The sequence below is a fragment of the Mauremys mutica genome, chromosome 18 (assembly GCF_020497125.1).
Source record: "Mauremys mutica isolate MM-2020 ecotype Southern chromosome 18, ASM2049712v1, whole genome shotgun sequence".
Taxonomy (NCBI): domain Eukaryota; kingdom Metazoa; phylum Chordata; order Testudines; family Geoemydidae; genus Mauremys; species Mauremys mutica.
The window spans coordinates 4,828,283-4,851,765 of record NC_059089.1 but is presented as its reverse complement, the minus strand read 5'-3'; the positions used below and the strand labels follow the sequence as shown (position 1 = coordinate 4,851,765).

At 49.2% G+C, this 23,483-nt stretch overlaps 1 protein-coding gene across 3 annotated transcripts in view; it reads right to left on the bottom strand.

Moving 5' to 3' along the window:
* The window catches only part of PNPLA7 (patatin like phospholipase domain containing 7), a 420,389-nt gene that overhangs the window by 306,266 nt on the left and 90,640 nt on the right, over positions 1–23,483 (bottom strand). For all 3 annotated transcript variants that reach the window (XM_044993121.1, XM_044993122.1, XM_044993123.1), the window contains one exon: positions 17,102–17,246. In XM_044993121.1, coding sequence (XP_044849056.1) covers positions 17,102–17,246 — 145 coding nt within the window. The remainder of the gene's footprint in view (positions 1–17,101; positions 17,247–23,483) is intronic.

The following is a 23,483-nucleotide window of genomic DNA, read 5'->3' as shown; positions in this document are numbered from 1 at the left end:
TCAGAAACTTTTTCCTAACAGCTACCCGTTGGGCCAGCTGTGGAGCCCTGGAGTGGCACTGGTATGGTGCTCTATATATGACCCTGCCGGCCTGACCCCCCTTCAGTTCCTTCTTCCAGGCTACTCCAACAGAGGGGAAGGTGTGGGGGTATGGAATAGATATGAGTAACACATCTCAAAGAACAACAGTTACAAAAATGGTGAGTAACCGTTTTTTCTTCTTAGAGTGCTTGCTCATATCAATTCCCGTTAGGCGACTTCCAAGCCTTACTTTGGAGGTGGGGTCAGAGTCAAGGTACTGCAGATAGAAGAACCGCTCTGCCGAAGGCCGCATCGTCCCAAGATTGGTGGACGATGGCATAGTGTGATATAAAGGTGTGCACTGAAGACCACGTGGCAGCCCTGCAGATCTCTTGAAGAGGTACGTGGGCCAGGAAGGCTGTCGACGAGGCTTGCGCCCTCGTGGAGTGAGCTGTAATAGGAGGAGGAAGAACCTTCACCAAGTCATAATAAGTGCGATGATATCTGCTGGGAAGATACTGGCAAACCTTTCATCCGCTCTGCTAAAGCGACGAACAACTGGGTTGTTTTGCAGAACGGCTTAGTTTTGTCTATATATTCCAGCGAATGCAGCTGCTGTTCACAAGGGCCGGCGTGCGGTTTTGGGTAGACATGGCTAACATGAAAGCAGGACACAACCTTGGGAAGAAAGGCCGGGTGAGGTCTAAGCTGCACCTTGTCCTTATGAAAAATCGCGTACGGAGGCTCAGACATGAGGGCCCGCAGCTCAGACATGAGTCATGCCAAAGTGATGGCCACCAAAAAAACAACCTTCCAAGAAAGGTAGAGGAGCAAACAGGAAGCTAACAGTTCGAAGGGAGGACCCATGAGGCGAGAAAAGACTAAATTAAGGTCCCAGGCCGGAACAGGGGGCTTCATCGGTGGATGAATCTTTTCCAAACCTTTCAGGAAACGTCCCACGATGGGGTGCGCGAACACCAAGCGCCTGGAAACACCGGGATGAAAAGCCGATATAGCCGGGAGATGGACCTTGAGAGAACTGAATGCCAGGCACTGGTCTTTCAAGTGCAGAAGATAATCCAGGATACACAGGATTGAAGCCTGGAGTGGAAGCACCTGCCTTTGGGCACACCAGATAGAAAACCTCTTCCATTTCGCTTTGTAAGTGGCTCTGGTGGACAGCTTGCAGCTCTCCAGAAGCACCTGCCTCACTTAGTCCGAACAGGCAAGTTCTGCCTGGTTCAACCACGAATCTTCCAGGCCATGAGGTGGAGCGACTGACGGTCCAGGTGAAGGAGGCGGCCATGATTCTGCAAGATGAGATCGGGAACGAGAGGCAGATGTACCGAGGACTGGACCGACAGGTCAATGGGGGTGGGGTACCAGCACTGGCGAGGCCAAGCTGGAGCCATCAGTATGACATCCACCCTATCCCTGCAGACCTTGAGAAGCACCTTGTGGATGAGTGGAAATGGTGGGAAGGCATATAGTAGTTGACCAGCCCATGGAATCAGAAACGCATCTGCAATCGAGCCTGGACTGTGATCCCCAGAAGGAGCAGAAGGTTGGATACTTCCTGTTGGCCCGCGTGGCGAACAGGTCGATTTGGGGAAATCCCCAACTGCGGAAGATTGAGTGGATAATGTTCGGATGAATCAACCACTCATGCATAAGGAACTGTCTGCTCAGGCTGTCCGCCAACACGTTCTGAATGCCCGTCAAGTATGAAGCTTAGAGAAGGATGAAGTGGGCTAGACAAAATTCCCCACAGTAGGAGGGCTTCCTGACAGAGAGGAGACAATCGGCCCCCGCCTTGCCTGTTCATATAAAACATGGCCGTGGTATTGTCCATGAGCACCACTACACAGTGACCTTGCATGCAGTGCAGAAACACTTGGCACGCAAAGTGGACCGCCCTGAGCTCTTTGATGTTGATATGCAGAGCCAGTTCCTCTACTTGCCATAAGCCCTGAGTTGTCAGGCTTCCGAGATGCACTCCCCAACACAGTGCAGATCATAGAATCATAGAATCTCAGGGTTGGAAGGGATCTCAGGAGGTCATCTAGTCCAACCCCCTGCTCAAAGCAGGACCAAACCCAACTAAATGCATCCGTTACCAGAGTCTAGGTGGGTTGCGGAGGGTGGAAAGGAACCCCGGCACTCACCATGAGGAGGGGTCAAGCCACCATCACAGGGAATCTAGGTATGCCTTGGAACGGTCAGCACCATGTCCAGACTGTGTCAGCCTGGGCGATACACGGACGCAAGCCATCCTTGCAGAGGCCTGAGTCGCAATCTGTCATGCAGAACACCATGTGGCCCAGCAGCCTGAGGCACTGCCTCGCCGGGGTGGTGAGAAAACTGCAAAGGCTGTTGATTATCAGAGAGGGCCAGACACCGCGCCTCTGGGAGGAATGCTCTTGCTTGATTGGCATCGAGGACTGCCTTGATGAACTCTATTCTCTGAGTTGGGGTGAGGATGGATTTGCTGATGTTGAGAATGATGCCTAGGCGTTCAAATGTGTCTCTGACCATTTGCACCTGCGATTCTACCTGCTGACAAGAGTGGCCTCGGAGGAGCCAGTCAGCCAGACATGCACATGATGGCGACGAAGGAAGGCTGCCACGACCGCCATGCACTTGGTGAAGATATGAGGAGCCGTGCATAGACCAGGAAAGCCATTAATTGATAATGCACCTTGTTTACCACGAAGTGGAGGAACCGTCTGTGAGATGGGGTGATAGATATGTGAAAATAGGCGTTCTTCATATCGAGGGCAGAATACCAGTTTCCCGGATCCAGAGAGGGAATGATTGTGCTCAGGGAGACCATGCGGAACTTCAGGCTCACGATTAACTTGTTGAGTTCCCTTAGGTCCAGAATTGGCCTCAGGCCTGTCTTTCTTTGGGGACGAGGAAGTAACGGGAGTAGAAACCCTTGCCTTTGAGCTCCTGGGGCACCTCCTCCACTACTCCTAGAGCAAGGAGGGTTTGAACCTCTTAAATGAGAAGCTGCTCGTGAGAGGTGTCCCTGAAGAGGGACCAGCAAGGGGGAATGGGAGGGTGGGAAGGAGCAGAAATGGATAGAATATCCCACCTCTACTGTGCAGAGCACCCATGTAATAAGGGGCCATGCACAGTAGAACATAACATAAAAACATAAGAATGGTTGTACTGGGTCAGACCAAAGGTCCATCTAGCCCAGTATCCTGTCTACCAACAGTGGACAATGCCAGGTGCCCCAGAGGTAGTGAACCCAACAGGAAATGATCAAGTGATCTCTCTCCTGCCACCCATCTCCACCCTCTGACAAACAGAGGCTAGGGACACCATTCCTTACCCAGCCTGGCTATTAACCTCCATGAATTTATCCAGTTCTCTTTTAAACCCTGTTATAGTCCTAGTCTTCACAACCTCCTCAGGCAAGGAGTTCCACAAGTTGACTGTGTACTGTGTGAAGAAGAACTTCCTTTTATTTGTTTTAAACCTGCAGCACATTAATTTCATTTGGTGGCCCCTACTTCTTGTATTATGGGAACAAGTAAATAACTTTTCCTTTACTTTCTCTACATCACTCATGATTTTATATACTTCTATCGTAACCCGCCTTAGTCTCCTCCTTTCCAAGCTGAAAAGTCCTAGCCTCTTTAATCTCTCCTCATATGGGACCCGTTCCAAACCCCTCATCATTTTAGTTGCCCTTCTCTGAACCTTTTCTAATGCCAGTATACCTTTTTTGAGATGAGGAGACCACATCTGTATTCAGTATTCAAGATGTGGGCATACCATGGATTTATATAAGGGCAATAAGATACTCTCTGTCTTATTTTCTATCCCCTTTTTAATGATTCCTAACATCCTGTTTGCTTTTTTGACTGCCACTGCACACTGCGTGGACGTCTTCAGAGAACTATCCACGATGACTCCAAGATCTTTTTCCTGATTCGTTGTAGCTAAATTAGCCCCCATCATATTGTATGTATAGTTGGGGTTATTTCTTCCAATGTGCATTTACATTTATCCACATTAAATTTCATTTGCCATTTTGTTGCCCAATCACAGTTTTGTGAGATCTTTCTGAAGTTCTTCACAGTCTGCTTTGGTCTTAACTATCTTGAGCAGTTTAGTATCATCTGCAAACTTTGCCACCTCACTTTTTACCCATCTCCATTCTGAGAATTTACTATTTATTCCTACCCTTCCTTCCCTGTCTTTTAACCAGTTCTCAATCCATGAAAGGATCTTCCCTCTTATCCCATGATGACTTGATTTATGTAAGAGCTTTTGGTGAGGGACCTTGCCAAAGGCTTTCTGGAAATCTAAGTACACTATGTCCACTGGATCCCCCTTGTCCACATGTTTGTTTACCCCTTCAAAGAACTCTAATAGATTAGTAAGACACAATTACCCTTTACAGAAACCATGTTGACTTTCGCCCAACAATTTATGTTCTTCTATGTGTCTGACAATTTTATTCTTTACTATTGTTGCAACTAATTTCCCCAGTACTGACGTTAGACTTACCGGTCTGTAATTACCGGGATCACCTCTAGAGCCCTTTTTAAATATCTTCCAGTCACTGGGTACAGAAGCCGATTTAAAGGACAGATTACAAACCATAGTTAATAGTTCCGCAACTTCACATTTGAGTTCTTTCAGAACTCTTGGGTGAATGCCATCTGGCCCTGGTGACTTGTTACTGTTAAGTTTGTCAATTAATTCCAAAATCTCCTCTAGTGACACCTCAATCTGTGACAATTCCTCCGATTTATCAACCTACAAAAGCTGGCTCTGGTTTGGGAATCTCCCTAACATCCTCAGCCGTGAAGACTGAAGCAAAGAATCCATTTAGTTTCTCTGCAATGACTTTATCGTCTTTAAGCGCTCCTTTGGTATCTTGATCGTCCAGGGACCCCACTGGCTGTTTAGCAGGCTTCCTGCTTCTGATGTACTTAAAAAAACATTATGTTATTACCTTTTGAGTTTTTGGCTAGCCGTTCTTCAAACGCCTCTTTGGCTTTTCTTATTAAATTTTTACACTTAATTAGGCAGTGTTTATGTTCCTTTCTATTTACCTCATTAGGATTTGACTTCCACTTTTTAAAAAGATGCCTCTATCTCTCACTGCTTCTTTTACATGGTTGTTAAGCCACGGTGGCTCTTTTTTAGTTCTTTTACTGTTTTTTTTAATTTGGGGTATACATTTAAGTTGGGCCTCTATTATGGTGTCTTTGAAAAGCATCCATGCAGCTTGCAGGGATTTCACTCTAGTCACTGTACCTTTTAATTTCTGTTTAACTAATCCCCTCATTTTTGCATAGTTTCCCCTTCTGAAATTAAATGCCAGAGTGTTGGGCTCTTGAGGTGTTCTTCCCACCACATGGATGTTAAATATTATTATATTATGGTCACTATTTCCAAGCAGTCCTGTTATAGTTACCTCTTGGACCAGCTCCTGCACTCCACTCAGGACTAAATCGAGAACTGCCTCTCCCCTTCTGGGTTCCCGTACCAGCTGCTCCAAGAAGCAGTCATTTAAGTATCAAGAAATTTTGTCTCTGCATTTCGTCTTGAGGTGACATGATCCCAGTCAATATGGGGATAATTGAAATCCCCCACTATTATTGAGTTCTTAATTTTGATGGCCTCTCTAATTTCCCTTAGCATTTCATTGTCACTATCACTGTCCTGGTCAGTGGTCGATAATAGATCCCTAGTTATATTTTTATTAAAGCATGAAATTACAATCCATGGAGATTCTATGGAACATGTGGATTCATTTAAGATTTTTACTTCATTTGATTCTACATTTTCTTTCACATATAGTGCCACTCCCCTCCTCTCCCCCCACACGACCTGTTCTGTTCTTCCGATATATTTTGTACCCCGGAATGATTGTGTCCCCCATTGGTTGTCCTCACTCCACCAGGTTTCACAAGGCACTCTAGTTCACCCATCTTATTATTTAGACTTCTAGCATTTATATATAAGCACTTTAAAAAATTGTCACTGTTTATTTGTCTGCCCTTTTCTGATGTGTCCGATTCTTTTTTATGTGAATGTTTCTCATCTGATCTGGCCCATTCTTTATACTAGTCCATCCTTTCCTCTTGACTAAAACCTAGAGAATCTCTATCAGTAGACTCTCCTCTAAGAGAAGTCTCTGTCTGATGCACTTGCTCCTCTGCAGCAATCGGCTTTCCCCCATCTCTTAATTTAAAAACTGCTCTGCAACCTTTTTAATGTTTAGTGCCAGCAGTCTGGATCCACTTTGGTTTAGGTGGAGCCCATCTCTCCTGTATAGGCTCCCCCATTCCAAAAGTTTCCCCAGGTCCTAATGAATCTAAACCCCTCCTCTCTACACCATTGTCTCATCCATGGATTGAGACTCTGAAGCTCTGCCTGCCTACCTGGCCCTGTGCGTGGAACTGGGAGCATTTCTGAGAATGCCACCACAGAGGTCCTGGATTTCAGTCTCTTCCCTAGCAGCCTAAATTTGGCCTCCAGGATGCCTCTCCTACCCTATGTCATTGGTATCTACATGTACCACGACCACCGGCTCCTCCCCAGCACTACACATAAGTCTATCTAGATGCCTCGAGAGATCCACAACCTTCGCACCAGGCAGGCAAGTCAGCATACGGTTCTCCCGGTCATCACAAACCCAGCTATTTATGTTTCTAATGATCGAATCTCCCATTACTAACACCTGCCTTTTCCTAATGACTGGAGTTCTCTCCCCCGGAGAAGTAACCTCAGTGCGAGAGGATACTCCAACACCATCTGGAAGGAGAGTCTCAACTATGGGAAGGTTTCCCTCTGATCCCATTGACTGCTCTACTTTCCTGGACCATTCATCCTCCTCAACAGCCCAGGGGCTGTCTGACCGGAGGTGGGACAATTCTACAGTGTCCCGGAAAGCCTCATCAGCATACCTCTCTGCCTCCCTTAGCTCCTCCAGTTCCACCACCCTGGTCTCCAAAGCCCATACACAATCTCTGAGGGAACAGGAGCTCCTTGCACCGAATGCACACACACCCCACCCCCACAGGGCAGGTAATCATGCATGCTGCACTTAGCACAATAAACTGGGTAGCCCCCACTCTACTGCTGGGCTTCTGCCTGCATTCTCTCCTACAGCTACCTATTTAATGAAAGGATATTGTTCAAATCAAGAAGTTTTTAATATAGTTTAGTTTACAGGTTTTAAAGAACGGCAAGTGAACCTTCCCCCTTCCCACTCCCCTTCCAAACTCCCTTGCGAAACTCCCTGTTAGCAGCCCTGGTCGCTTGCTCACTGCTTTATAAAGCCCTGGCCTTCTTGATAGCCCCGCCCACTGACTAAGGCTCAGCCAATTAACAGAGCCTTCTAGCTTTCAAACCTTACTTTGAAGCTCACAGCTTCCAACTGCCAGCCACAGCACACGGTCCTTCAAACAAACAGACAGATAGAAGCGGGATAGACAGTTCAGGAAAGGAGGATAAGTGGACTGGCTGTGGATTGGTAATCTGACCTTGTGTGCACCTTCAAAAGGAGCACTTAGGGCCTGGAGGGGGCTTAGACTATCCCTGGCCCTGCCCAGGAGGCGGGCGTGATGGCCTACACTGACTACATCTATTCCTCCTGCGGGAGAAGTCCTGCCTGGGCCTAACAGGGAAAGACCGCTGCTGGGTGGTCTGTGGTTTGAAAGGCTTCCTTTGGGTCACCGGGGTATGCATGCTGAGGGACTTAATGGTGTTACAGGAATCCTTCAGGCTAAGCAATCTAGTCTGCTCAGCAAACAGGCCCTGGCCATCGAACGGGAGGTCCTGAATTGTTTGCTGAACTTCTGGGGGGAGACCCAAGGATTGGAGCCAGATATTACATCTCATTGCGATACCCGATGCCAGGGCACGCGCTGCCAAGTCCATGACATCCAAAGAACCTTGGAGGGAAGCCCGGGCTATTATTCTGCCCTCCTCAGCAATGGCTTCCAGTTCAGCCCTAGACTCGGATGGGAGAAGCTCTTTGAACTGTTGGACCGCAGACCACTAGTTATAACTGTACCAGCTCACGATCGCAAGCTGGCTAGCAATCCAGAGAGAAAGGCCCCTCGTTGAATAAACCTGTCTCCCAAACAAATCAAGGCGTCTCTTGATTTGGGCACGGGCCCCTGCTGACACTGCCTCTCTTTTTCATTCACCACCTCCACAACAAGAGAACACAGAGGGGGATGAGTGAACAGATATTCGTACCCTTTAGTAGGGACAAAGGACTTCCGTTCGGCCCCTTTGGCCGTAAGGAGAATGAAGGCAGGCGTTTGCCAAATAGTTTTGGCATTAGACTGGATAGTCTTTAGCATGGGTAAGGCCACCCTAGAGGGACCCTCTGGTGCCAGGATGTCCACCACAGGGTCCCTTTTCCTCTACCACCTCCTCCACCTGGAAGTACATATTTAGGGCCACCCTTTGGAGGAGTTCCTGCAGGACCCTGTAGTCCACGGGTGGTGGACCGGATGTGGAGGTACCCGCCACCGCCTCATCAGGAGAGGACGAGGAAGACGCCACCGGCAGGACTGGTTCTGTGGCAGCCTCTGGATCCTCCGGGACCAGCTCACCCCAAGCCCCAGCTGTAGCCTCCACCGGAGGTGGGGTTAGAGCCGGGTTTTGCAAGGGATCCTGAGGGAGGCAGCTGATGGTTGCTTCAGGAAGGCGAGATGCCGAACGGGACAGTGAAGGAGCGCCGGGGGGGGCCCCACATTGGGCCTGATGGTACACCCAAGGGGTCCAGAATTGCCACTGGGGTTACCAGTGGGGCAAAGAAGCATCCTGTCTAAGACTTCCCGGCCCGGATCTGGGCGCTTCTGATGCCCACGATGCTCTGCCTGACCTGAAGGAGGTGGACCTTGAGCGGGATGGCCCAGGGGGAGTGGTGCGGGACTGCCCCATAGCAGCTTCCTCCTTCTTGAACGGGCGGGATGAGTGCCGTGGGGAATAATGAGGGCGAGACAGTGACCAGCAGTGTCGATGTGGGGAATGGGGACGAAATGCAGAGCGATGCCATAGAGTGCAGCAGTGCCGAGATGGGGTGTGGTACTGTGACAGAGCGGTATCACAATCAAGGCCCTTGCTGAAGCAGGGACTGTCCGGAACGGGATCTGGAATGGCGCCGCGAATGGGACTGGTGCCATGCTGGGGAGTGGTGCCGTGTCAGGGAGTGGTGCCGTGTCAGGGAGCAACGACTGAGGAGTGCAGTCTGAGGTTGATGCGAGCGGTGCCGCGAGGTCACAGACTGGGATCCAGACCTCGAGCAGGACCACAACCTATCAGCCGACGACCACCTCAAGCAGGAATGGCTCTGAGGGTTAGGGTTGCAAGACCAGTGCCACGAGTCGGACCTTTGCCATGAGTCAGACCGGCGTGGGGCATATGTATGGCACCAGGACTCAGAGATCCTGGTTGGGGGCAGACGGCCCAAACATAGCTGGTTTGCCTCTTTAAGGTGCTGGGCCTCAGGGTAGCAGAGGCCCCAAGACAGGAGACTTGGGTGCCGTAATTTCTATAAGCCCCCTAGCGGCCTCAAAAGTGTCCAGTGTGGAGGGTATCATGACCTCCTCCACCTGCAGCCGCAGGGAGTCCAGGAGCACAGGGCTTCCTGGGGAGACAAGGGGACCATGGGGGTTGAGCCCGACCGGAGGGTCTGTCGGCCCATGCTCCCCAGCATGCCCTGCCGAGGCTGCGGTTTCTGAATCAGGCTGTTGTGGAGGCTTGTCCTGCTTCTTGTGGGCAGCTGGCGAGTGGGAGTGGTGCTGAGGGGAACGCTTCTGGGTCCTGGGAGACCGCTGACCCTTGGGAGGGTGTGCCAAGTCCTTTTTTGGTGCCACAGACAGCACTGCCGGAGGAGCGCTCTGCACTAAGGCGCTCAGGGCCAGGTCCTGCTGCAGACGGAGGAGTTGTTTTAAACTAATGTCCCTCTCCTCTAGTGCGAGGCTTGAAGGCCGTGCAGATCTGCCTGATGGGCTTCTCCCAGACACCGGAGATAGGAGTCGTGGGGGTTGCCCATGGGCATAGGCTTGGCGCAAAAGCTACAGGGTTTGAAGCCCTGGAACAGCATGCCCCGGAGCCCCGCAGGGCACTCGTTGAAGGGGAAAACTCCCCAACCACTAAAGACTACAATTAACAACTAGAAAAGAACCATTAACTAACAATGGGTAACTATACACAAAGATAAGAAGACCACCTAGGGATTAGTGGAGCACTTGCAAGCAAGAGACCACTGTTCCAACAACCATCACTGGCGGTAAGAAGGGGGGTCAGGCTGGCAGGGCCGTATATAGAGCACTATACCAGCGCCACTCCAGGGGGCTCCACAGCTGGCCCAACAGGTAGCTGCTAGGGAAAAGTTTCCGACAGCCATGCACACACACCTAAGTGGAATTGATATAAGCACTCGAAGAACTACTGACATTCTTCGAGATGAGTGTCGCTGTGGGTGCTCCACTCCAGGTGCTGCTGTGCCCCTGCGCCTTCACTCAGAGATTTTTACAGCAGTACTCTCGCGGTGCCTACCTCACGCGCCGAATGTGCCTCAATAATGCGCGCACGCAGCCCAGGCTCCTCAGTTCCTTCTCTACAACGGAAATCGCCCCAAACTCTGAAGTAGAGGGGAGAAGGGTGGGTAGTGGAGCACCCACAGGGACAATCATCAACCTCCTCTTCTTTGAGAAAGATGTCCCTGTGGGTGCTCCACTCCAGGTGACTGAAAAGCAGTATCTCTTCATAGAATCACAGAATCTCAGGGTTGGAAGGGACCTCAGGAGGTCATCTAGTCCAAGCCCCTGCTCAAAGCAGGACCAAACCCAACTAAGTCATCCCAGCCAGGGCTTTGTCAAGCCTGACCTTAAAAACCTCTAAGGAAGGAGATTCCACTACCTCCCTAGGTAACCCATTCCAGTTCTTCACCACCCTACTAGTGAAAAAGTTTTTCCTAATATCCAACCTAAACCTCCCCCCTCTGCAACTTGAGACCATTACTCCTTGTTCTGTCATCTTCTACCACTGAGAACAGTCTAGATCCATCCTCTTTGGAACCCCCTTTCAGGTAGTTGAAAGCAGCTATCAAATCCCCCCTCATTCTTCTCTTCTGCAGACTAAACAATCCCAGTTCCCTCAGCCTCTCCTCATAAGTCATGTGCTCCAGCCCCCTAATCATTTTTGTTGCCCTCCGCTGGACTCTCTCCAATTTATCCACATCCTTCTTGTAGTGTGGGGCCCAAAACTGGACACAGTACTCCAAATGAGGCCTCACCAGTGCTGAGTAGAGGGGAATGATCACATCCCTCGATCTGCTGGAAATGCCCCTACTTATACAACCCAAAATGCCATTAGCCTTCTTGGCAACAAGGGCACACTGTTGACTCATATTCAGCTTTTCGTCCACCGTAACCCCTAGGTCCTTTTCTGCAGAACTGCTGCCCAGCCATTCGGTCCCTAGTCTGTAGCAGTGCATGGGATTCTTCCGTCCTAAGTGCAGGACCCTGCACTTGTCCTTGTTGAACCTCATCATATTTCTTTTGGCCCAATCCTCTAATTTGTCTAGGTCCCTCTGTATCCTAGCCCTACCCTCCAGCATATCAACCGCTCCTCCCAGTTTAGTGTCATCTGCAAACTTGCTAAGGGTGCAGTCCACACCATCCTCCAGATCGTTAATGAAGATATTGAATAAAACCGGCCCCAGCACCGACCCTTGGGGCACTCCACTTGATACCGGCTGCCAACTAGACATGGAACCATTGATCACTACCCGTTGAGCCCGACCATCTAGCCAGTTTTCTATCCACCTTACCGTCCATTCATCCAGCCCATACTTCTTTAACTTGCTGGCTACCCTCTTAAGGAGGTAGGGACTGCAGATCCAGTAAGAAAGCTGTAGACAGCACAGCTGGCCATGTGTGCTCCCCAGCCCGTGAGGGAAGCATCTGTGGTAATTATAATGGAGGAGGACTCCTGTATGAACAGAACTCCGGAACAGAGGCTGTGTGGAAGAGTCCACCATGTGAGTGAGTCCTTGACTTTGGTAGGTATGAATAGAAGTCTGTTTAGGCTGTAGACAGTGGTCATCCAACCCTGCAGGCACCACATGTAGAGGCGTGCATTCTTGACCACAAAAGTGCAAGAGGCCATATGGCCGAGAAGTTGTAGACAGTCCCAGACAGTGACCTGCGGGCTGTCTTGCAACTTAGTGACAAGATTCTTTATGGTGTTGAATCTGTTGGATGGGAGAGATGCAAGTCCGGTTGTGGAATCGAGGTGAGTGCCTATGAACTCTAGACATTGAGTAGAAGTTAATGCGGATTTTGTTTTGTTTATTTGTAGGCACAGACCCTGGAAGAAGTCGATGGTTATCGGTGTGGCTTGGATGGCCTCCTCAAGAGTCTGTGCCTTGAGCAGGCAATCATCCAGGTAAGGAAAAATTATGACTCCTTTTTTCCATAGGTGCACCGTTGCCACCACGAGAATCTTGGAAAAGACACGGGGTGCTGTTGACAGGCCAAAAGGCAGAACCCTGTACTGGTAGTGATTTGAGCCCATAACAAATCTGAGAAAATGCCTGTGGGCTGGGCATATAGTTACATAAAATTAAGCATCCTACAGGTCAAGGGCTGAAAATCAATCTCCCTGCTCCAGCGCTGGAATTATGGTTGTGAGGGTAACCATTTTGAATTTTTGCCCTTTGATGAACTCGTTGAAAAGCCTGAGGTCAAGGATGGGTCGCCATCCCCCACTTTTCTTTTCTGTCAAAAAGTAGTGGGAATAAAAACCCTTTCCCCTGTGCTGACCAGGCACTGTCTCGACTGCTCCTATTTGTCGATGATGATGTACCTCTGGGTGGAGCAAGTGGTCATGAGGGGGGTCCCTGAAGAGGGACGGGGTGGGGGTAGGTATGGATAGGAAGGGGATGGACTAGCCCAATCGGATAACCTCTAGGGCCCATCTATCCATAGTGAGGGCTCGCCAGTTACAGTAGAATGGGAGTAAATGATGACCAAAAAGTTTGATGGGAAGTATAAGCGCTGGAGTGTGTGGGAGGTCTTCTATACCCTTGACCAAGGCTTCAAATCTGCTTATTAGATGGAGGGGGTTGGGATGGTGCCGATATTGTGGGGCATCGTCGTTGATGCCTGGGATTCTGGGGGTGTTGCTGTTGATGGTCATATGGCCTCTGTTACTGTTATGTAGCCCAGATATTGTGGGCACTGGTAAGGTTGATACAGTAACTCCCCACTTAACATCCTCTCACTTAACGTTGTTTCAATCTTACATCCCTGTTCAATTACAGAACATGCTCCATTTAAAGCTGTGCAATGCTTCGCTATAACGTCGTTTGGCTGCCTGCTTTGTCCACAGCTGGCAGCCCCCCGTATCAGCTCCCCATAGCGCTTCCCGCCAGCCGGCAGACCCCACAGATCAGCGCCTTGCCCCTCCTCCCCCCGCCTCCTGCCCACGGCAATCAGCTGGCTTGCAGCGTTCAGGAGGGAGAGGGGAGGAGCGAGGACTCGGCGTGCAGGCTCCCCCCTCCCTCCCGCCCGCGGCAGAGTCTGCGCTCCTCCCCCCTCCCTCCTGCCCCCTGAACGTCACAAGCCAGCTGATTGCTGCGGGCAGGAGGGAGGGGAGGGAGGAGCGAGCACGTGGCGTGTGGAGTAAAAGGGAAGGAGAGGGGGAAGAAGAGGCAGGTTAAGGGTGGGGGCTTGGGGGAAGAGGTGGTGTGGGCGGGCCGAGGGTTGAGCCCCCGCCCCTGGTGCCTGCAGAGTAGGGGAAGCTGCCGCTGCTGCTGCGCAACATGCTTCTCCTAGCCTACAGCACCTTCAGCCTCCTTGCCTGCCTCTGTCTCCAGTGCCAGTGGGCTGTGCCTGTGTGGGGTAAGGCGGGGGCACCTCCCAACTATAGTACTGTACTGTATGACAAAAAAAATTTCCCTGGAACCTAACCCCTCCCACCCCCCATTTACATTCATTCTTATGAGGAAATTGGATTCATTTAACATTGTTTCACTTAAAGTCGCATTTTTCAGGAACATAACTACAACGTTAAGTGTATTGTTTTCTTCTAAGTGCCGGTGTATGGATGCCTAGTGATCTGAGCGTCGCTCTGGAATCCTTCATGGTATGCAGCACCTCGTTGTTTTTTGCTGCAAATAACTTCTTGCCATCGAAGGGAAGATCCTCCATGGTGTTTTGTATTTTGCGTGGGAAAGAAGAAGAGGTGAACCATGAAGCCTAATGCATCACTATGGCAATCGCGGTGGAACTAGCAACTGTGTCTGCAGCATCGAGAGCAGTCTGCAATCCGTGCAGGAAATAATCTGCCCTTCAGAGGCTACTGTTTTGAATTGTTGTCTCTTGTCCTCTGGGATGTCATTAAAAAAGTCCATGAGTTTCCCGAAATTTCTGTGATCATATTTGGCCGGTAGGGCTACATGGTTTGCCACTCTAAATTGTAGCGTGGATGATGCATAAACTTTGCAGCCGAGTAGGTCCATTCTTTTGCTGTCCTTGTCAGAGGGAGTGGACTGGAAATGCTGCTGTTTGTTCTTTTGGTTGGCTGCTTCTACCACCAGTGAATTTGGTGCTAGGTGAATGAAAAGGAATTCTGGCCCCCTGGAGGGGACATAGTATTCCACTCTACCCTTTTGCAGGTAGGGAGCATGCTGGCTGGGGTTTGCCAGATATTCTTGGCAGGGTCCATAATGGCTCCATTAATAGGTAGGGCAACCCTGGAGGAGGTTGAAGGTTGTAATATGTCAGTCAGCTCATGCTGAGTCTCCGACACTTCCTCCAGAGTGATCTTGAGCTCATTAGCCACTCTTTTGAAGAGGTCCTGAAAATGAGTAAAATCATCCAGTGTTGTTGGGGGTGGGGGCATGATAGCCTCTTCTGGTGAGGTGGATGAATTATTATTATTTGGAGAGGGTTCAGGTGCCTCCTCATCTGCATGCACCATTGCAGGTTGCTCCTGTCTGTCTGTCGCAGAAGTGTGGACAGGTACAGGAGGAGATCTAATGTCGCCTCCGTGTGGGCTATACCAGCTACTGATGTGCCTGCTGTACGACCCCCACGGGTTCCAATAATGCCATTGTCCAGGGAAGGGCATGGGTGGTTCCATCCACAGGTGTCCATACCAGGGTGGTAAGTCCTTGGAATATGAACCCCTTGGTCTCCTTGGTCCCATGCTAGCGGGATTGTGAAGGGGGGAGGAATGATATGGTGAAAAAACTCCCTCCACTTCATCATCCTCATCACTAGAAAAATGAGAGGAAATAAGGGATATCTATTGGTGCCGTGCCTATGGTCCCAGTGAGAGACCGGTACCAAGTAATGGGGAATCTGGAGCTGGCGAGATTAGCAAATCGCTGGAATAAATAAATTGTGGTGCCAAGGTAGAAGGAGCCCAATATATAGTGCTGGGTGAGGCAGCAGTGCCATAAATTTGGCTGGTGCCGACTGGTGCGGTGACATATGAGGAATCATAGGTGGTTGAGGTGTCAGTGCCAGGACAGCAACTGGTTCAGCTGAATAGGTACCGAGTCCTTTGTGGTGCTGTGCTGCGCCATATTAGAAGAGGCAGACAACTTTAAGCCTGTAGCCTCAGCACCAGAGCGGTACATACTGGCAGCAGCTGGGGTACAGATGGTGCCGGAGGTGCCTGGAGCATCATATGTGATGAGCCGCGGAGTGGTCAGCACCAACAAGACAGACCTGGTTGGAGACCGTTTGGATACCGGTTGGTCTCTATGAGGTGGTGAAGCTGACCATTTTTTTTGTTGTTTTCTTGGCCTTGGTGAATTTAGGAGGTCTTTGTCTCAAGTAGGACTCCTGACCTAGGTCAGAGGCAGGTCTGAGGGACTTCTCCATTAGAATTAACTTGAGTCTCAGGTCTCTGTCCTTTCGTGCCCTAGCCTTCAGTTTACTGCAGAGAGAACATATTTGGGAGGATGTGGGACACCCCCCAACAGCGAACACATTGAGAATGGCCATCAGAGATAGGGATGGCCTTTCTGCACGTAGTGCATCTCTTAAAACCTGATAAAGCCAGGCATAGTATAAACTGTCTAACTGACAGAAAAAAACTGGAAAGGGGGAAATGAAACATCTGACTAAAAAACCAAACTAGATAAACTGTATAAACAACTCTCTATCTATCTAAAGGGAGAAATAATTGAGCGAGACTGCTGAGCTCTGTCTCAAGCTGGGGATGGTAGAGAAGGAACCAAGGAGCCCGGGCCGCGCATGTGCACTATTGAAGCACATTCAGCGTGTGAGGCAGGCATCGTGCATGCGTGGCCCGTATGAGTACTGCTGTAAAAATCTCCAAGAGAAGGCGCAGGAGTGCACCAACACCTGGAATGGAACATGAACAGGGACATCTCTCGAAGAACATTTCGTTCTGTAAGAAAGATTCAGACACATTCACTTCTTAGAGCTGAGGTCGAAGGAAGCAGAACACAAAAATCGACCCAAATAAGGTTGGAAGATGCAATTTTGAGGGATTTAAAAAGCCTAAATGCTACCTTACTGACTCTTGCCAAAGGAAGATGACTTGCACAACCATTCAAGATGGAAGCCTGCTTCATTCTACATGCCACCATCGCTAAATCATAGCCATGTGATGCTGCTCACTACTTAGCTGCCTTAATTTCATTTCTTCTAGGTAAATTCTAAGGGAAGTCTCTTAGCTCAAACCCCTTCATATTTGTAGGGTATCTCCTGCTACTACTTAAGTCAGGTAATTCTCTTATAATCTCACAGCATATTCAATTAAAATTAAAGAGTACTCTGGTCTTGCAAATATATTCATGAAATAATAATTTTCTCTAGCCTTAAATTTTTTAAAATTAGGCTTGGTTTTTCTTTTTCAAGATCTTAAATCAAGATGAAATATTGGTTCAGCTTAAAGATTCTCCGAAGACTTGGGATCTGTATCCAAAATGTAAAGACATTTCCCGTCTACCTAAATCAAACAAAAGGCTGCTGATACACAGCACAATACTGTGCTGCCCAGAGCATCATCAAGGGCGCTCTGTACACACTAACACAAACGTTACCTGTTTCTGAGGTATCCCTTGCTTTCTCCAGCTTTTCTCCCTGTTCCTCCTCCAATACATTAGACAGTTGTCTTTTCACCTCTTTGTTTGAACTTCCTCCAGATGTTACACTTGCCACAGATATCAATGGAATGGCCTGGCTCTCCTGAGGGAAATGAGAGATGAAGATTTACACAGATTCACATGTGTACACAGTTTCCTTTGTCTTGCAGTGCTGCATATGGAGCAGATTATAGGTTAGGATCTTTAAAAAGGGTGAGATAACTGTAGTCTCTTTGAATAACACATCCAAAGCAGAAAAGCCCAATGTCATCTTTGTGTAGCAAAACCTAGGTTCACAGGTACTCTACGGCCAACGTAACATCATTAGTCAACCATACCTCTTCTTTCTTATACTTTTCTCAGTCTCACCTTACACACAATATATTTGTACTCTCTCTGATGGGGTGTAGCAGGCATTTGATGCCCCCTGCTGGAGGCCCTACCATCTTGGCACACCCCATCCAAAGGTGGGGCTGGGGTCATGGGGGGGGGGAGTGCAGGAGTCAGGGGAAAGGGCAGGGTGTGTGTGAAAGGGGTGCAGGAGTCAGGGCAGAGTGCTGGGGTCATGGGGGTGCTCCCAGCCCCCTACACTGAACATCTCACAGCAGGAGGCTGGAGGGGGTATACCCTAATTCCACCCCCTTCCCCAAGGCCCCACCCCTGCCTCTTTCTCCACCTCCTCCCCCCCCAACCCAGCAAACAGCTGATCGGCGGCAGGGAGAGGGGGAGAAGTGGGAACGCAGCACGCTGGGGGAAGAAGTAGGGGAGTGGGGAGCTTGGATGCCAGCAGAGCCTGCCCTCCTGCAGCAAGACAGAGCCCCAGGAGCCAGCAGCACCAAGCTTCTGCCTCCAGAAGAGAGTGGGGGGGGGGAGAAGAGCAGCCAGGCCAGGGCCCCTTCGGAGCATGGGCCCGATGCCATGGCGCTACTGGTGCCATGGTAAATCTGGTACTGCCTCCAGTGGCTAGAAGGGCCAGGTGCAGGCCAAAGCTAATCAGGTCCCAGCAGGCAAGACAAAAACTAAAATTAGAGTGAGCTTGCTGTGTGAGACATTCCACTGGTTCAGGCTAACCTGTGACAGTCCAATTAGCTCTGCAGAGCCTCTGAATTTATGAGAGAGAGATTCTAACTCTCATGAGCAAAACTGTCAGTTAACTTCCAATTATTTAATCTTTGCTACTGGTGATAAAGGAAGAGGCAGAAAGAGCACGACATGAGATTCTGTAATGTTAACACTTAGAGAAACTTTAAGATTGCATACTGAGCAAATCTGCTATGGAAACAAAAACAGGAGAGATAAGAAAAGGAGTCCCCAAAGTCACTTTTCTAACCACACAGATTCAACTGAGCTTTGTGCATCATTCTTTTTACACACACACAAGTTACTGCCTGGAATAATAGTTATTTCTTGGCATAGCTTGTAACAACAATAGTACACACACTATACTATAGGTCTGCAATATGCAGTGAGCTCAGGCATAGGAGCTCAGGGTTGGAAGGGACCTCAGGAGGTATCTAGTCCCACCCCCTGCTCAAAGCAGGACCAATCCCCAGATAGATTTTTGCCCCAGATCCCTATATGGCCCCCTGAAGGACTGAACTCACAACCCTGGGTTTAGCAGGCCAATGCTCAAACCACTGAGCTATCCCTCCCCCATATAATCATATTAAAGAATGCACATATTCCCAGGACATAGTATAACAGCATGCTCATTTAAATGATTACAGGGAGGTGTGGACATCGATTAATAATGCTTTTCATTTTAAAGAAGCCATATGTGACGCACTCCATAATGTTTTATGGAAATATGCTTATGAGTGTAAATATGATGCAACTGGAATGCACTATATGCAAAAGGTCTCTTGTAAGGTACCATTACAAAGCTTATAATCTATGGAGTGTGTTCATCCTATTTGTATGTATGTATCATTCTTGTATCTGACACTAGAAATATAAAGTATAACTCTGAGGTACTATTGTAATTATGCAAAGTGTGGGCCACTGATGATCATTTAGAATCTTGATGGCTCCCATTGACTAGGACAATTGGTTGTAAATGGCTCTGTTTACTTGCAAGCCTTCCTGTATTCCTGTAAGCCAGCCCAGGCAGAATGGTGGAATTCATCTTAAACCTGCTGCTTTTCCATTTAGAAAGAGGGGTGAGGCTCCAGAGAAACAAAAGATTCCCGCCTTGTACCAAAACAATAAAAGGGGGTGGAGCAGAACAAGACAGCGGCAGTCATGAGAACACCCCTGCTTTTCACCTAAGATGCCTGCTGGAACTAACAAGGACTGTACTAGGGGAAAGGATTGGGCCCAGAATAGGAAGGAGTCTAGTCTGTGAAAGAAGCTTATTGGAATATCTTTAAGGGTGAGATTTACCTTAAACAGTTTCTTAATGTATTAGGCTCAGACTGACGTGTTTTATTTTATTTTGCTTGGTAACTTACTTTGTTCTGTCTGTTATTACTTGAAGCCTCTTAAATCCTACTTTTTAAACTTAATAAAATCACTTTTGTTTATTAATTAACCCAGAGTAAGTGATTAATACCTGGGGTAGCAAACAGCTGTGCATATCTCTCTATCAGTGTTATAAAGGGCGGACAATTTATGAGTTTACCCTATATAAGCTTTATACAGAGTAAAACAGATTTATTTGGGGTTTGGATCCCATTGGGGTCTGGGTGCTGGAGAAAGGTGACCTGCTGACAAGTTTTTGGTTAAAGTCTGCAGCTTTGGGGGCGTGGACCAGACCTGGGTCTGTGTTACAGCAGGCCTGCGTGTCTGGCTCAACAAGGCAGGGTCCTGGAGTACCAAGCTGGCAAGGAAAACAGTCTCAAAGGTAATTCCAGCATGTCAGGTGACAGTCCCAAGGGGGTCTATGTGACCAAACCCATCACACCATACTGTCAAATATTTAGTAAGATCCCCAAGTTAATGAGAAAATGAGTCAATGCATATTCTGACCATGCTCTTCAGGGTCCAAGATAAACCACAAGGCAGACTTGAGTCGGGTGCAAAAGTCCACAGAGAGTTTACTGAAGCAGGTTCTAACCCTTCCTGGGCAGGGGTTCCCTGCAACAGTCTAGTTAGGGCCTTGACAGGCCTGTCCTGGATAGCACAGACAGCCCAAGAGCCCTTTTTGTAGTAAAGCAAAGAAATAACTCCAAAAAACAATAATCCTGTGCCAGACCTATGATCCTCCAGGGGGTTCTGGCAGGCAGCAGTCTCTGCAGAGGTTCTGAGCTGGTCCTTTCCTCAGGAACCAAAGGACAGGAGTCTGTGCTCCTTGCTGTTCAGCCACCTACTGAGCTGTTCTCCTGCATCACCAGACGAGTGCAGGTGTAACAAGGTGAGGCTGAGTGAGCCCATTGCAGCTCATTAACCCTTGCTCGCTCAGAGTGGGGTTAGTATGCCCCCATCAGACACACATACAGCCATGAAATGACACGTTTTCAAACCTCCATGTGGCAGTGCGACGACTCACCGGTGTGGCGCCTCCTGCTGGTTGTCCTGGGAATTAGGTCTTCCAGCCCAGAGCACCCTCTGCAGGCTGGTGTCTTGCCTTGCCGCTGGCCCTTGTGTCCCTCCCAGACCCCAGTGCCCCGCTATGTCAGGGTTCTACCCCCAGCAGTAACCCACAATCTGGGTCTCCCCACCCAGGGGAACCCCCAACCCCCTATCCCCACCTTGCCTCAGTAGCTACTGCCAGCTACCATCTAGCCCCCGCTCACTGGGGCCGACTGCAATCTGTAAACCACTCATCACTGGCAAGGGGGGTTTGGACCTGCTGCCTTTCCTAACCCTGGGCTGCACCCCTGCAACCCCAGTACCCTTCCTGGCCTTTAGCAAGGCCTGCAACCTGGGGTTTTCCAGGCTGGAGCTCCCCAGCTCCTCTGGCCTTCCCCCAGCCCTGCTCCACTCTAGGTATCCTGCTCAGCAACCAGGCAGCCAGGCCCTTCTCTCTCCACTGCTAGAGACAGACACTTTCAGTCTCTGGCCCTCAGCCCTCTTATAGGGCCAACTGTAGTCTGATTGGAGCGTGGACCCACCTGTGGCTGCTTCCCCCAGTCAGTCCAGCTTTTCCCCTGCCACAGCCCTCTCCCAGGGCTGTTTTAAGCCCTTCAGGGCAGGAGCGGGGTGACTACCCCGCTACACTCTATCACATCTTCAATCCCATTTTAAAATTCAAAATATATAATTCATATTCCAGAATAAGAATAAAATATATTACTTAAAGGAAAGTGCTTTTTAGTAACAGAGACATAAATATGCCCCAGAACTGCAATAACAGGAAGGAAAAGAATGCCTCAAGATAAGCTACCTCTCAGAAACATGTAAGAGTTGTTAAGAGACAACACCTGAACTATTAGCTCTTCATGATTTTGCCTTCTAGCCAGACCACCTACAGCCCTGGTTTGCACCAGGACAGGCAGAAGCATTGGAACATGGAAGAACAAGGGAGCTCTGGCAGAATTAAAAGGGACCCTGTCTGCAGAGATGGGGAGTAACTGCTCAGGGGAGCCAAGTTGAGACACAGGACCCCTCTGAGGATGTCTGAAGAAGTAGGCTTGCCTAGGTTTCCATCGGGATGGTAGGACTCTAGGTAAGAGAGATGTGTGCAGACTGTTTTAAAATTCCTTTTTCTCTTATGCTTTGTTCCTACTGCAAAAACAAACAATATTTTGATTTAAGATGGCTGTTTGTCACTGTTTCCCCAGTCACAGACTTCCAAAGGGAAGAACAGTAGGTGCACAAGATCAGTTGAATCTGCAGGGCAAGCACAGCTGCTACGCAGGATACTATAGGCCAGAGCCCAGTCCAGGAGCAGGAGAACAGACATTTCACCCCATTACAGGTGTGACCCTAAGAGCCACTTTGTGCCAGCTAGCAAAAGGCAAATAAAACACACTACTGTCAGAATACTTAGCCAGACAGCATCTTGCAAGGTATCATACAAAAAACTGATAACACACTGGTCATGGCTATCACTGCATGATGTATGCACGGGTTGCGTATAAAGAGTTATGTATGTATGCCAGTAAAATGTTCTTAAAATATGCTGCGGAAGCATAGAATTATAGAATATCAAGGTTGGAAGGGACCTCAGGAGGTCATCTAGTCCAACCCCTGCTCAAAGCAGGACCAATTCCCAGGCAGATTTTTACTCCAGTTCCCTAAATGGCCCCCTCAAGGATTGAACTCACAACCCTGGGTTTAGCAGGCTAATGCTCAAACCACTGAGCTATCCCTCCCCCCCGATAAACAAGTTTGTCCTTGTTTTGCCTGTTTCGCCATTGTAAATTGAGCAAGGTGACACCAGAGACAGTGTAAGTTCATTTGCATCTGAGTCCACAGGAAAAGCAAACTGAGAGGAGGGCACGGAAGACAGGATGGCGTCAGTTTCTTGGGGGACAAGTAATTGAGGAGAAAAACTTTATCTGGGGATATCCTTCAGAAGAATACATCTCACAGGTTTACTGGACTATAAAAAGAAGGGGAGCGAGCCCCTTTGCTAATCATCATTTAAATTAGACAAAAGAGGCCTGTGGTCTTGGAATCCATACAAGATGAACCCTTCAACCATCTGTGCTGAAGACGCTGAGAACTGACTGTAGGTGAGAAAAGGACAGTTACCTGTTCCGTAACTGGCATTCTTTGAGATGTGTTGTTCGGGTGTATTCCACTATAGGTGTGCGTGCTCGCCACGTGCACCGGTGCCAGAAGTTTTTCCCTTAGCAGTATCCATAGTGGGGGAGCAGCGCTGCGACCCCTGGAGTGGCGCCGACATACTGCGCTATAAAGGGGGCTGCGCGCTCCCCCCATCCTCAGTTCCTTCTTGCCAGACAACTCCGACAGAGGGGAAGGAGGGTGGGACGTGGAATACACCTGAGCAACACATCTTGAAGAACACCAGTTACAGAACAGGTAACTGTCCTTTCTTCTTCGACGGACTGCTCATGTGTATTCCACTATAGGTGACTCCAAGCTATACCTGATGGAGGAGGGTAGAAGTTTAAATGTAAGGTTTTAAGGGGTACCCGGGCGGAGCACCGCCCTACCAAACCCGGTGTCATCCCTCGTTTGGGAGACGATCGCATAGTGCGATGAAAAGGTGTGGACAGAGGACCACGTAGCAGCCCTACAGATGTCCTGAATAGGAACATGAGCCACATAGGCCGCTGATGAGTCCTGGGCTGTCGAATGCACCTTCACAAGAGGAGGTGGGGGAACCCCTGCCAGGTCGTAACAGGTGCGAATGCACGAGATGATCCAGCAGGAGATCCGCTGGGTGGACATCGGCCGTCCCCTCATACGCTCGGCCGAAGCAATAAAAAGC